The 15,746-nt window shown below is 42.5% G+C and overlaps 1 protein-coding gene across 1 annotated transcript in view; it reads left to right on the forward strand.

Moving 5' to 3' along the window:
* Positions 1-15,746, forward strand: part of FBLN2 (fibulin 2) — an 84,805-nt gene that overhangs the window by 40,475 nt on the left and 28,584 nt on the right. The window contains exons 3-4 of the mRNA XM_068419862.1: positions 9,075-9,186; positions 13,328-13,457. Coding sequence (XP_068275963.1) covers positions 9,075-9,186; positions 13,328-13,457 — 242 coding nt within the window. The remainder of the gene's footprint in view (positions 1-9,074; positions 9,187-13,327; positions 13,458-15,746) is intronic.

The following is a 15,746-nucleotide window of genomic DNA, read 5'->3' on the forward strand; positions in this document are numbered from 1 at the left end:
CTGTGTGCAATATCTGGGGAAGGAAAGTTGAGGGGGAAAATACAGCCAAGACTATGCTGAAGGGCAAGAAACGTTGTGCCTACTTTGATTTATTATTGTAGCTGATAGAAGGATGATTGTGTATGAGCTGTTTCGCTTTAAACTCAGTGACAGGAGGATAGATCCAAATGAGCCAAATTTTTAAAAGGCAGGAAGAGAAATTGCTTAGGTTTTTAGTTGGTGAAAAAGGTTAAAGGATTTATTCAGTTGTTCCCCCCCTCCCCTTCTTTCAATCTGGAGCTAATAAAGGGTGCTGTCATGGAAACGTTAAAGACCAAACATAGGCTAAATTATCTGACCTCTGGCATAGGTAATACAAGTTTTGACTTACAAGGATTATCCAGAACTAAAGCCAGAGGGAATATAAGGTTGCTATTCATTCACACTTTGAACAAAATCTGCCAAACAATCCTGGCTGAGGTTATGTTGATGTATGTCTCTATCGTACAGTGCATAGTAAAATGAGAACATTCAGTTTGTTTTATCCAGTTTTTCATTGTGCCTTAGGGCAGACACAGCTCTTTGTATTTTGCCAAGCAAGCCAGCATAAGGAATTTATGAAAAAAGAATAATGTAGGAAACAGAGTGTTTTCAGGTTGAAATGGAAAGCAGATGCCTCCCAAGGAGTGGAGGCAATATAACAGGAACTTGTCCTGGATGAATGGTGGGATGGATTTCTAAAGAGACGCAGGTGACTTCAGAGGAAGTGGGAGAGCGTAGAAAAATGCTTTGCTGTATGAAGTTTAAAATGAAGGCAGGTTGCTGCAAGTGTGACGGCCCTCCCTTGCATTGCTGTGGTGATGGCACGGCAAATTGAGTCCAGTAGGAATGGAAGAGGATGCTGGAAAAGAGGAGAGAAGGATTAGGGACTGGATTGAAGCCATGAGATGTGTGTTGAACTCTCAGCCTATATTTCTCCTGCAATCTGCTTTTTCGTTATTTCCAATGAGAGGAGCCTAAAAGTCTAATGAGTGCACGTGGGTCAAAGCCCCTTCCCCAGCGATGAGCTAACCGAGGATTTGATCATGGAAACACGCGAGCGCTGCTCTCATTTCAGTAAGATTTAGAGGCAAATGTGCTCCTGAACACTGAGGCACTTTGAGGAGCCTGCAGTAACCTGCACAGAATAAACCATACGCTAATTTATCTGGGAACAGGGCTTGAAGAAAGCTTAACCAGTCCTAATGACGTAAGTGATAGCTCAGTTTCAAGTGAAAGCAGCTGGCTTTGGGGCTGGGTTGTCACTCTCCCCTCCCCTGTCTTTGCCAAGATAAATGTTCTTCTCCTCTTTACCTTTACTCATTAAAATGTCTTTGTAGACATTCAGCTAAATCAAGTTAAGAACATGTTACACTGCACAACTAAATGGTGAAATTCAATGAGGGAATTTAATAAAGCCTCTCAGACTGTTGATAAGAAATGACAACCTATTAAGGGGTAAAGCTACAGTACTTTTATTTATTAAAGCTTTAAATGATGAAGAGATTGGAGCAGAAAAAAGACCCAGAGGAAACAGGTATTTTCGGTATTTGAAGAAGTCCATCAAGTTAATTGTTGTTCTCTGAAGTTCTTCTTCGTTATTTGCCATAATGTACAGCTTTATGTTCTCAGGTAGGTATGTGATAAGGAATACAGTACCTTTTTCTCCAGTGTGAGCAAACAATTTTTGTGAAATATATGTGCTGGGTGCATTGCAGGTCTAGATACCCTTCCTTTAAAAGGAGACACACATGTAATACTATAAACATATTTTCAAGGTGCTTTTTGTTTTTTTTTTTATAAGGGAGTGGGAAACAAGTCATGAGCACTGACTAGACAGGAAAAGCAGCACTCTGCTTTGATCCCTCCTTGACCACGTGTGCTCATGGAAAGGTGATGGAAACTGCTCCTGTTCTGCTCTAGTGCCATTTCTGGTCTTTCTCCCTCATCTCTGGTAGGTGGGGATGGTTGCAGCAGGTGGAAGCAACCTATCCCACTGGATCAGCTTTTAGACCAAATGACAGCTTTCCTTTACGGTGTGAAAAGGTGCTGGTGTAACCCAGTTCCTCAGGAGTCAGCCTTCATGCTTTGTACTTGGGAAGTCATAATCTGCCATGGGTGTTGCTGGGGAGACTCATTAACTGCTCTCGGAGGCCGATTCGTTAATGTGATGTGTTTCAGGCTGCTGCTGCCTTCCTGCAGGTGATGCTGGGCTGCGAGGCCGCTCCTCGAGCTCTGGGGGGGGGCTGATCTGTGCCAGCTCAGCACTTGGGCAGTTTGTGCAGCTGCTTTTTTCAAAATTATGGTATAGCTTGAGAGTCATGGCTGTCAGCTTGCCATGTGGATGAGCAATGAGATCCTCAAAATGAAGATGCGTCTTAATGGAGTGCCTCATTTCTAGAAGGTTCCACATAAAAATTAACCTTACTGCACAAACTCATTTCCTTGCAAGGTCCTGTGGTGTTTGTTGGTTTTTCGTTCCCCCTCCACCCAAAGAGTAAGTACTATAGTTTTGGGGAAGCTAAATTATTTTCCTTAGGTATAGGAACTGAATAGCATGCTTCATTAGAAGAACAAGAGCTCAGCTCAATTATGGAGGTATGAACATTGCCTCTTCCTCATGTGAGTGGCAATCCAGCAATTAACAGCTTAAATTAAAGCCAGCAGTGAAGAGATGTAGCTGCCTCGGGCTGACAACATCACGGTGCCCCTGAAATGCCAGTCTTCCCGGTGATGCTTCATCTGGAACACAGTGCACTGACTTTCCCTGGCTAATAGGTAATCTTGTTTGGGAATAGTATCAGTTTTGAGCTTCACCTATAGCTTGGATCAAATGGTTATATCCAAGCCCCTGCACTATGTCTGCCTACATGGGTCTCTCTGTAGATAAAAATTACCATCCAAGACTCTTTAGTGCGTCGTGGCTCCTGTAATAATTTCAGTAGAAAGGAAAATAATTTTTTTTTCATTTTTTTAATTTTTCATTTTTTTCATTTTCATTCAAATTCATTTCATAGATTTTTCGGTTTATTTTAACTGAATGAAATCTCGGTACCGCTAAAGCTAATGGCCAAGATTTAACCCATCACTTGCTGCACGTGGGTGGAAGGCTTGGATGGATCGGTTAGTGTGACGGGTCAGTGCTCACCGCTCCCATCGTGAGGAAGTGCTGAAGTCTTCAGGTTTGTCTGTCCGTGTTCTGCTTAGACAAAAGAAACAGGAGGATGATGGATAACATAATTTGTGAACAGTGAGGGGAAAAAAGGGGAGGAGAGTCTTTGAAAATCCCTCTTATCTCCTTTGCTATTCTAACAAACATGGTTCACTGTGTGAGTGGGGAGAAATAATTTAATAGCCTTTAGCTGTGTATTTTCCTCAGTGTAATGTTGGAGCTTCAGCTAAACTTTTTAAAATACACACACAGACACCCACAGATTTTTGTAGCTGAAAGATGAAATTGCTGGGTAGCAGCATAAAAGCTGCATGGATATCACATGGCTATGGAAAACCTTGATGTGACCCTGGGTCAGTGGGAGGCCATCCCACCGCTAGACCAGGCGTTGAGACAACGGGATGTTTTAAGGCACAGTCAAGGATGAGTTAAAATTCTCTGGGGGGAAAATGTTTCTCTAAATATTTGAATTAAATTCCAAATGTCTCTAAAAGACAATACACAAACTTTTGAGATTAGGCCAAAATGTACTTTAGTTCATATCTTCAGAGTGATGTGGAGTGATAATTGTAGGAGATAAGTTACTAAATTGAAAACAAGTGAGGAGACATGATGCTGGTTTATAGTACAGCCTGAAATAAATTACTTTTTTTTTTCCCTAGTGAAGAAATTCATAAATAGCAGATTATCTGTTGCCAGGTGTCTTGTTAAATGACTCTGTGAAGTATCAAAGATGCACACAGTATAACAAATATTCAGGATTATGGTGTTCTCAAATATAATGACTTTGTTTTCCGTGAGCAGATGCAAATCTATTTCTAAATCTGCTAATATAATGAAAACCCCATATAAACAAAGCCCTGTTTGAATGTTTAAGTATTTCAAAGTCTGTTATACATACAGCTTAAAGTCTCCATCCAGCGTAGAAGCTCTGTGATCTTCAGTCTTGTGCATGTATCTAGTTGTGTATATTTGTTCTTTCTAATGTGCAATCAAGATATCATTAATCCATGCTAATGACTGTGACTCCTATTAAGAATTATTCAGTTTTTCTGATTCCTGATTGAGATAAAATGCAATAGTTTGTTCATTTTATTATAGCTGCATTCTAGATTTAATTATTCATAAGATCATAACAAGAAGCAATAGATTTTGTAAATATGACTGCTTAATAGCATGGCACTTCAGTACAGCAGTCTGCTATTGAATCTTTAGTGAGCAATGAGTAATTTAGTTTTATTTGAACTATAAATCGTGTAGATCTCTGCAATATAGATTAGTAAATTCTGCTGTATTCTTGTGTTTTAAACCTAGCAATACTGTAGCAACAAATGTGTTTCAGCACTTAGTAAAATGAATGGAGTTTCCACCAAGGGACTGAATTAAAACTCTGTTGAAAAACTGTTTTATAGCAATGTTTTGTAATTCTCTGGTACCAGATGTATTTCCTGCCTAGTTTAACTGCATATATCCCCCCGCTCATGTCATACAGCAGCTCTTACACATAATACAGCTTTCAAGACTCAAGTATATTGTTAACACTGTTAATATGCTGCGTAAAATGACAGCATTGCCTAGGCTGAAGTGGCGTTGCGGTTTGTTGTGGTGCTGTGTGCCGTGTGTGTGAGCATGGATGTGGCAGTGCGGGCGGCCAGGAATGGCTTCGGTCACCAAAACCCCTCTGCAGCTGGGCTGCACAGGGTGAGGGGGCAGTGGCTTCAGCTCTGGTTTGGGTTGTCTCCCCCCAAAGCCTTAGAGAAAATAATGGAAAATTTACACAAGTGTGAAGCGCACGCTCTTCCCCCCCACACTCCTTTTTTTTCCAACATATAAATAAGGACTTAGGGTAGAGATGAAGCTCTCCCTGCCCTGGGCTCATCTGCAGTCCTCACTGTGCATGTGATTTTTCTGCGGCGTTCACTTGCCACGACTCCTCTCCCCTTCTCTGCGTAACCTAATGGAGTCCCACAACTGGGGCTTGTGGGCACAAAAAGGATGGGTTTGTCCTGGAAGCCCAACTCTCTCCCTCTTAGTGTCAGCTGTCAGACCTGTTACTACTTTTTGGAGTTGCTGTTGGTTGATGCACTAACAAAAGACGTGGACGGGCTGGGGCAGAACGGCACTTGAGTGGCAGGTGGTGCAGGGTTTGATGTTCCAGGCCACAAGGTTGCTGCTGGTTTGGGCACACGTGGCTGCAGCTGTGAGGAGCCATGTCTTGTCACTTGCTGTAATCTTCTCCCCTCACCCATCCATCCGAGTTAGTGATGAAGAAGGTGTTTTTCCACAGACTATTTTCGCTTTTCAGTGAAAAACAGAATTAAAAAGTTGAGCCCCCTCCCTGGCAGTGTTCAAGGCCAGGCTGGATGGGGCTTGGAGCAACCTGGTCTGGTGGAAGGTGTCCCTGTCCGTGGCAGGGGGTTGGGTTGGGATGGGGCTTGGAGCAACCTGGTCTGGTGGAAGGTGTCCCTGTCCGTGGCAGGGGGTTGGGACTAGATGGTCTTTAAGGTCCCTTCCAACCCAAACCAGTCTGTGATTCTATGAAATGTTTTCACCGAGAGGTGTGGTTTGGAGATGCTTGATGTTCCCGTCCGCCCACGAGCACGGGCTCTGTGTTGGAAGCGAAGTTCCCTCAGTACGGCGGCGCGGCCGGGAGTCGAGCTGTGAGGCAGCGGCCCTCCAAGAGCCCCCTTCCCTCCGCAGGTCAGGCTGGGCCCCGAGCTGACCCGCAGGAGGAGCGGGGGCGATCCTTCCTGTCCTTGGTACCATGGCTTAATCATATTGCAAGACTGTCCCCCAAACTGCATTTCACCTGGCTACTGGAGCGGCCAGCACTGCTCAGCTGAGTCAAACTCAGGTCTGTTAAGGCACTGCTGTAGAGCGTGTGAAATGACCGTATCAGGGATCAAAGAACGCAGCAGGAAATGCAGGTTGGTAATTTTTCTCCTGCAAGATCTTGGTCAGCAATGGGACATGTATTCTTTCTTTCTCTCCCTCTTTTCCCCTCCTGTTAGATACACCTTCTTAAAGTTGTTTTCTCATGAGCAGATATTTCTTGATCGCAAACTCTGTATTTTGTGCGTTTTTAATTTTTCTAGTTGCTTTTCATAAAGCAAGCCATGCTGGTGATGAGAACTTCCCAGTTTCCAAAGTGTAATACTATCTCCTAAATTAACTGTAACAAGTATGAAGGAATAGTCTTCTGCTGAGGAGGTTTGTATTATTTGTGTAGGTGCCAATGTTTTTGAACATTGAAGATGGCATTACACTGCACTTAAACTTCTTACCCTTAATATCTAATGACTTCTTAGCTCTACAAGACACTATATAAAGTTCTTCAACTATGATTTGAAACATAGAATAACTGCTGTAAATACATGACAGCAGAAGTGTGCTGGTAATGTGGGCTGTCTCTGTTTCTTCTGAATTGTGCAGCATAGATACCCAGATGTTTTGAATTGTAGCCATTTCTAAAAATGTCTCACTTAAGTGTTGCAGTTTTGCAAAGGAAAATTATTTGACTTGATACCACTTACTAAATGCAGACGAAATAAAGGGTTCTGTTAACTTTTTCATCAAATCTGGCCTGTTGGAGAAGCTGCCATCTAACCCTGCTGTGACCATGCAGGAGGAGAGGGTTCTCAGATCAAAGGGGGTGACTGCAGAGTCCCTCCTGTCAACCTGAATGCAATTCCCTGTCAGATCAAAACTGTGCAAGGCCCGTCCAGCACCGGCTGGCTTCCAAATGTTTGGCTTTGTTGCCAAGTCTTGGCAGGCGAGCGCTGCACCTTCAGCAGTGTCATTCTGCAGCAATGGCATTTTTCCTAAAATCCTTGTAGAGAAAGAGGTGTGTCCCCCTCCCTGCTGTAAGCAGAACTGATTCAGGAGGGATTTATCTAAAAACTGGCTGAGGGGTCTTGAAAATATATTGTTCTGCAGTGTGGGTTGCTGGGTGATTGTTGTTGAGAAGAGGAGGCTCAGAGGTGACCTTAGTGCAGTCTACAACTACCTGAAGGGAGGTTGTACCGCAGTGGGAGTTGGCCTCTTCTCCCAGGCAACTAGTGATAGGACAAGAGGACACAGCCTCAAGCTTCGCCAGGGGAGGTTCAGGTTGGACATTAGGAAGCATTTCTTTTCAGAAAGGGTTATTAGACATTGGAAGGGGCTGCCCAGGGAGGTGGTGGAGTCACCATCTCTGGATGTGTTTAAAAAAAGCCTGGACATGGCACTTAGTGCCATGGTCTAGTTGACATGGTGGTGTCAGGGCAATGGTTGGACTCAATGATCCCAGAGGGCTCTTCCAACCTGACTGATTCTGTGATTCTGTGATGGTCAAGGAGTGCTCAGATGTGGAGCTACCCAAGGTCCATTGCACCCATGCATGTCCTACAACTCAACTTTGGGGTGGCTTTGTCTTGTCTCCTCTTAATGGTAACACCAAACCATGCCAGAGACTGGCCTGGAGGTATGAATAAAAGGCACAAAATGTTCCTTGTATCCATATAAATGGCTTTCAAAGGAATGGGAGCACTTCTGATGAGCCAGTGGAGAGAGCAGGTGCTGCTTCAACTCATCGGCACAGGGCCATTGACTCTTTGTGGAGAAAGCAGAGCCCTGTGGTCTGATAGACCATCTTTATTATGTGTAGTGACATGTGTATCAATACTGTGAAATCACAGCCCCCAAGCATTTGTAATGCACCTCATGTCTCTCTAAAAGGCATCTCTTAATCATTTTCCTACCTGGTTTCTGTGTAACTGTTCCCAGAGCAGACAGCTCCTGCTGCGGACCCGCTAGCTGGTAAGGGGGGTACCACGTGCTTTGTGCGATGGAGCCCAGCCACTGCGTGAGCAGCTGCAGGAGAAATCTTCCTAGTGATGCAGCCCAGCACGTGCCAGCTGCTGCCACGGAGCAGGCTCCTCGCGCTCCGGCATCAGTTTAGTAGTTGGCCTGTGTTGGTGTGTGTTCGGTGTTCGCACCCCAGCAGCGTGGCAAATGTCCCATCATGAAGTAAACTTCTCTACAGACTCAAAAAAATACTGTTTCTGCCCAGCCTGATGTGACCTGAGTCTGTTCTGTACCGTAGGTATGTAGAATATTGCAAATCCACTGGTTTAAGTTGCGTTAGCAGAGTTGTGTGTCTTAAACCTTTAGATTATGGTTTTAAACCAGCTGAACCCTCAAATCCAGCTTTAGGGCACTTGAGGTGTATGTGCTCGAGGTTATTCGGAGGAGTGAAATTTCTTAGTCTGTCTTATGGAAACAATTTCTTGATGCTACACATGTCAAACCTACTAAAAGCACCCTTGCTAAATACTAAGAACTTTTAGGGGACCGTGACAAGGAACGTGTTTCAGTTTGTTGTTACTCATCAGTGAAACTTCATATTTACAATTTACAGCTACTGGGGCTGGCGTGTGCCATACGCCAAGCTTGTGTGCACTCTGTGTAGTGTATTTTGTTTGTTGTGCACTTGGACACCTTCCTGCTAGCCCAGCTCGTGCTGTTCCAACAGCGTAATGACTTATTAAATCCACTTGCGTTAAGTGGCCAAGCATGATTTTTCAGGGTTTTTTTTGTTCAGAGATGTCAAAAGTGGAGTTGTCTTCAAACCAGTTATGTCTTTTATTGTATTTAAAACTCTGTTTTGCTTCTGCTGTTCCTCCTAGAAAGACGTTACCAGGTGATCGACTATGTCAAGATACTACAAGTACCAGTTGCCTCTTTCTTTTTTTGCATGTAACCTAATTAAATGTGGAAAGGAAAAAAAAGAAAAAAGAAGAAAAAGCTGAACTGTTGTTATTTTAAAGATCTTCTCAGTTAAGAAGACAGAGCTAAAACCAATCCATTCCATACAAAAAAAATTCTGGGTCTGTGTTTTATACAGGTTCCACAAAGGAATTGATTGAGAGCTGCTGTGGAGCTGGACAACAGTGGGCTATAGACAACGGGGAGTGCACAGAGATCCCTGTAAGTGGGATGGATGGTGATATCTGCAGGTACGTAAGGCAAACCCGGGCGGTTTAGATTAACGTAGAGAGCAGCCCTTAGAAGAAATCAAATGATTGTACAATTCATGGGATGTCCAGGAGACTGGGAACTGTTTCATTCAGTGTATAAATTATTGGTAGACTGGCAATATGTCATGGGAAATCAGATGGAAGGCTTTCCCCCTCCCTTTCCCCCAAAATCAAATCTAAACAAAAACCTTTTAAGGTTTTTTTCCTCTCTCATGTGCAGAGCACAAATTTTTATTTCCCAGTTCTATGCGCATCTGTGGCGTTGCAGATAAATCTAAGGGCAGAGTTTGTCTTCCGTTTGGCAAGTGTAAACGCAGTGATTATCCGTATCATTAAACGCCGTGTTTATTGTCCAGTATGAACGGCTGCTGGTTCCGCTGTCTGTGTTCAGCTGGAGCGGGGATCGTACGCCTTGATAGTGCTGTTGGTATCGGTAGCATCTGGTCTGAGTGAGGGTGCCAGATTCAAACTGCACAGCAAGAAAAAAATGGGTGCAGAGTTACGTGGACAACATATTACGCTGGCTGCAATTCATCCCAGCTCTCTCTCCTCCCCCCAGTCTGAAACAGGACTTTGGGAGGGATGAAGGCAAAATTATCTGAGACTCACACGGTGCCACATAAGCTAGATGGATTTCTCTAAGAGTGATCCCACCATTTTCAGCATGAAAAAAGTTTGGCATAATTGGTTTTATCAAAGTTAATATCATTGCACCTTTCTGAAGTTACTGGGAGATTAAAATCCCCCCCGCCTCGGGATCTGGCATGACATAACTGACACATACCAACTGTCTATGAAGTAAAGACAGATTAAAAAATTCCAGCCTTGGCCTAAGTAGGTGCAAATCCAATACATTAATGAGTAGCACCTGCACATCTGAGGCTGGGTTTAGATGAAAAAGCCAGATCCTAAATGTTTCAGTCCCTGTGAATCTGTTGGGATTTGAAAGAAGAGGAGATCAGGAGTTCAGTTGTTTTCCTTTCAGAATTTCAGTTGTGTCCCTGTGTTAAAGATTTAAAACCACCTGTAAATATTCTGTGTAAAGAAAAAGTTTCTTGAAAGAAGTATTCAAACCTGTGGCCTCAGAGCCTTGAAAGCATAGACAGAACCTTACTGCTCCCGCTGGGAGATGTGCCCGTGGGCAGAGCTGGTCACCGCGCACGTGCCCCAACCTCGAGCGCACGGTTGTGTGCCAGCATGCCTGCAAGCAGTGCAAGCTCCAGAGGCTGCCACTAAATTGACTGAGTATCGAAAGATTTTAAAAATTAGAAGATAGATACTAATTGTAAACATATTTTGTGTTCTGCCGGGGTAGTTGTCTAGAAATACCTGGGTTTTACAAGTGCCCATCACTGCACTGAAGGATTTATTTTTTTCAGCTGAGGCAGTTGAGTGAAGCCTCCCTGTGTCTGCTGAGGCTGCAGGGTGTTTATATAGAGGCTGCAGATTGAGGTGTCTGTGGTTTCCAAACGCCATTTTGGGGTTTTCAAGTGGCAAAAACTTAAATGTTAAAGCTATTTGTTAATCTTGATGTCTCTGGACATTCTGGCCTATCTCTGGGTAGTGACCACCACCACTAGCTGCAGGATGGGAACTGGGTCTGCCTAGAAGGGATCATGTGCGGTAACTAAATGGATGAACTTAAAATAAAGCAAGTTACAGACAATCCTTAGATAGTCAGTTGACAGCCAGATGTGAAAATACTCCCAGAGCTTGTACCCCTGGCTGTGTCAGAAATAGGATGTTAGGCTAGATGCAATCTCATCTGACCCAGGACAGTAGTTTTTATCTCATAACTGATATGTGTTTTATCATAACAGAGCAGTGTTTATCTGGGTGGCATTTACATCAGCTGTACAAGTATAAATCTTGCTTTTTGCTGACACTGTGTCCCAGTTAGAGACTCACATCAGTTCAATACATTGACGTCATTTCACTGATCTTAGCTCATTAACTCTTTCCCTAAAGCAAAAACGTTCTGGCTCTTCTATGAACCAACAACTCATCTATCTGGTCTGCGAAGAGTAGGTTTGTGAAGAAGAAACAAGACAATGTGGTTAACACTGTTCCCAGTTCATTTTCTGGTAATAGAGTAGCTGAAACTGAGCTGAGTTGGTAGGTAAAGAAATACTAAAATAAAAAATGGCCAGTGATACTCCAGTGCTCCAGACGAACTGTTTCTACTGTGTATTTCGTGCATGAAAGGAATTTCTCATGGCTAAATGTCACATTTCAGAAGAACATGAATCTATAAAGATTTCAGTGTTTTAGTACAGTAAACACTTATAAAAAAATATAAAAATGCTTCTAGTAGCATTTTGTCATTTCTACAAATGATAATAACTTCCAGTTAGTTGGGTTTTTTTTATTTTTTAATGAAAGTTTGAGTGTCTTATGTAAGTAATAATAGTTAAATTACTGGTACTTGAATATATTTGGGTAATAGCTATTCATTGCTCCAAAAATTGTATTTTTCCAGTTGGCAATTAACACTGGATTAGCAAACTAACTTCCTTGAAAACAAAGCATATGGGGGTGGTAATCCCCTTCCTGTAACGGAACTCAAACCACTGCTTCCTGGTTATACCTCCCTTATCCAGCATAAAAATATTAACGTAAAGCTGACACAGCAGGCCACTGGTATCGGGGAAGGTGGCCAAGTGGCTGTCACTGGCTGGTTTCTACTGGAATAAGAGACATTCCTTTCCTTTTTTTTTTTTTTTCTTTAATTGAAGCATTAGGATGAAAGCTGTGAATTGGAAATACATTCTTCTCAGAAAAGAAAAGGGTTTGTTTCCTAGGAGAGTTGTATTTTATTGCAGTAATAATGGTATCTGACTGACAAAAGTTGTTTGCTTGCAAATATTTCTGTTGCAGGAAAATTGCTTTGCTAGGAGGCACTGGCTGTTAAAATGCATCAGCCTCCCATTGATCGGTACCAGGGTACCCCATAAGGCAGTTTGCCCCAGCAAAAGAGAGTTAGACATCAGGGTTATTCTTGGAAAAAGAAAAAACTTTGCTTAATTCCTTCATGCCACCAAATCTGTCCAGAACAGAAATTTACCCTTACTCATAACATATCATCTGAGTTTTAACATGTTCATCTGTGTCGCATATGCCCAATCTACACGTCAGATACTCAACATAATCCCCTCAGGAGAATCCTTGTGGCCTGCAGCTCTCTGTCCTCACCCTCCCCCTCATGGGGGCCCGTCCCCATCGCGGGACCAGACACGCACCCTCCTGGGGTGCTGCTGGTCTCCACGCTGTGTGGGCTGAGAGCCAGGGTCGTGGAGTAAAGCCAAAGGCACTGTGGGATCTTGTCTGCCCTTTTGTGTATGAATGGAAGAAGCAGGTACCTCTTTGAAGGGGCTGGGGGGAAATCCACTATAGACTTCAAAATAGTAGGGAACAGTATTTTATTATTTCAATAAACATCTATTAAATCTCATTTAGGAATTTGCCAGTTAGATTTGTAGTGTTTCTTTTCAGCCTTCAGTGTATCTTGTTAAGATGTGTGATTTGAAGAGCCATATATAGGAAATGCACGTTTCCAAAGTACCTTAAGTACAGCGATCAGGTCACCCGTAACCTCCTCTTTGATAACTGAAGTTAGAGGAAAGCTTAAATTCTGTGGGGCTATAAAGGAGAGTTTATAGGGGTTTTGTGATGTGACACTTTCCTCAAGTCCTGTCCAGAGCTTCAGTCCTCTGGCTGGTGAAGAAGTAAGTGTGTAGAGGTGCATTTCCCCACTTTGCAGGGAAGAAGGTTTCTGTCAGTTTTCTGTTTCTGTCCTGAGAAGCAAAACATGGGGAAGAGGGACTATTGCACAGATGTGGATGAGCTGTAAGGGATATTGGTGACCAGACTTTGAGAGACAGTGACCTAAACACAAGACTTCTTGAGCATTTATCAGCACATCTTTTTATTAGGAATGAGAAAAGAATATATCCTGCAAAGGTCAGTGGTACTGTCTGTAATAGAGTAGTATTGGCACACGTGTCAGAGAGAGACCAAAGCTCTGGAATGTATTGTGGATCCAAGAGGTCTGGGGGTTTTGCATCCCATCCTGATGTCTTCTGAGTGTCGGTGAACGCTTGACCTCTGTGATCCTTTGCAGGATTGCTCAGAAGCAGTGTTGCGTCTCCACCGTGAAGGAGAACAGCTGCCTGGCCGGCATGATCGCTGCGAAGGAAGGAGATGCGTGCGGACCGGAGGAAAGCGATCCCTGTGGAGGGTCATCGTATAAGGTAAGGTGCTCTGATGCTTCTATAGGTTTTGTTCTGAGTATGAGGTGTCCTCATTTCCTGCATTTAGCAGTGATTTCTTCATACATATTATGGAGCACAGAAAATTCTAAAGTTGCAGACATGTGTCAGGGAGATGACACTGTTTGTGTTTAGGTTTCAGTTGCCTCGTCATGCAGCCCCTTTTAAAACTTCACAGTAATGTTGTTTTGAATTATTTCCATCTCCATTTTTAAGATTTAACTTATTGTGTTACTTTTGCTTCCTCACTTTGGAAGTAGCTGAAAAGACCATTTTAGTTTTTATATCTACGGTGTAGAAGCATTTAGAAAATGATAGAGCAAAACTTAATCGAAGATGTAACGCCAAACCCATTACTGAACAGTTTACTTGGCTACAGTGTTGAACTGCAGCCTCATTTCTCAGTTAAACAAAACAATGGACTACAGGAACAAGTATCCTAGATGATGATGGAAGCTTTTGTTCATAAATAATGGCAGCCCATTAACGAATGGTTCAAATTGCAAATCAGGAGCTACAGCCTCAGCTTATATAAATGAGATTTGCTTTATGAGAATCAGTGGAGCCAAACCAATTTAAACCAGTTTGAAGATTCAGCATCTTGCTCGCTCGCTTGTCTTGTTTTTACCAGAAGAGTGCATTTCAGCATTCATTTCCCTCTGATAATCATTTGCATAGCTATATCTAAGCTTAAGTGCAGCTTCCGTTGTCTCAGCAGGAACCTGATTAGTTCTGTCTGTTCTCACACGTCGGTGAGTCTTGCAGATAATTGTTCACTGGAAAAGCAAGACGCATGGACGACTGCTGCGGAGTTGAACGTTTAATTAGCTATGCTAATTTGTCATTTTCAGAACTATTATTTACTTGAGTCTGGAGTCTACCGTTAGAATAAAAAGAGAATTTGTGTATTTGTGAGAAGATTAATATTTCTGAAGTGGGACAGAATTATTATTCTTAGGTTTTTACCATGGGTCTTTGGCATGCCAGACCAACCACCAACCGTCGAGTAAGTCTTATCACATATGCCATTCCTCAGAAAGAAGTGGAGAGGGAAAACTTCATCATTCCTGTCTAAACTGAAACAAGTTACAAAATACTGTCGTGGAATAGCTCCTTGTGCCAGTTCCAATGCAAAGTTTTCCTTCAGGAGAAACCGTCTGAAATGGGAAAATTATGGAAAGGACAGCTTTGCCTTCCTCCTTAGCTCCTTTAGCTCTTTAGCCATTGCAGCTACTGTTTGAAATAAATAATAAAAATTAATAAATATTGAGACTGTTGAGACTTTAAGGAAGGCTTTCTAATTTTATTATAGTTAAACATTCTTTCAGAAGTGCCATGGCAGAAAATGCTGACAGTTACAGCAGTGTTGCCCCCGATCCACTCCGCTATTAGTGACTGCTGTGTCTGGGTGTCAGAAGTGTAAGAAGCTTGTCTGGAATGGGGAAAGATAAATTCGTTGCCCCAAAGACTTTGTAAGATGTTTACACTGTCCTGCCAAAAGCCAGGGGGGTTGCTTCCAGGTAGCAAATGTGTATAGGTCTTCTTCAGGCATTTTAGATGTGGGGTCCTTACTTTGGCTTCGAGATGAACGCAGCAGTGCCAGTTCTTTAGATTCAGGTATTCAGCTTGTGTTCAATTCAACTTAATCTTAGGCTGCTTATAGTTGTTATTTTCTCTAATACAAAAAGCACATACTTGGGGACTTTTTCCTAGTCAATGAAGAAGCCACCATGGTAAATCCAATTATGCTGGGTTCCAGCAAAGATATTTTTGAGAGGGACATAGAAAGTCGTGAATCAAACAGTGGTTCTCAAGGTATGTTTCTCCATTGTAATGTAAAAATAGTCGTATTTGTTATTAAATCAGTTGTAGAATTCTGGTGCTGTTCAAAAGGCAGCTAATAGAAGACCAAGACATTCAAGTTTTTGCATTTTAGAAGGAACTTTTCAACGAACAAGTTTTTCCACTAGAAAATGAGACACTTGTATCCATCTGGAAAATATGTGAACCCAAAAGTGTATGACTGATTTAATACTCCCTGCGATGCCTGCACATGGGATAGATTGTGAATCAAAACTGTAACTGAAAAAAGCCGTATTTTTCAAGGCAAATAGTCCAATATTTTACAATACTTCAGTAAAAACATGTGTTATCCTTAACTTCTTTTATTTTGCATATTGAAGCTGAAAAGATTGTACCAAAACTAAAAATATTTACAGAAAGTAGAATTTTCAGTTCATAAAATTTTGAATTTGGGGATTCTGGCTATGG

The sequence above is a fragment of the Nyctibius grandis genome, chromosome 29, assembly GCF_013368605.1.
Source record: "Nyctibius grandis isolate bNycGra1 chromosome 29, bNycGra1.pri, whole genome shotgun sequence".
In the NCBI taxonomy this organism is placed as follows: Eukaryota; Metazoa; Chordata; class Aves; order Nyctibiiformes; family Nyctibiidae; genus Nyctibius; species Nyctibius grandis.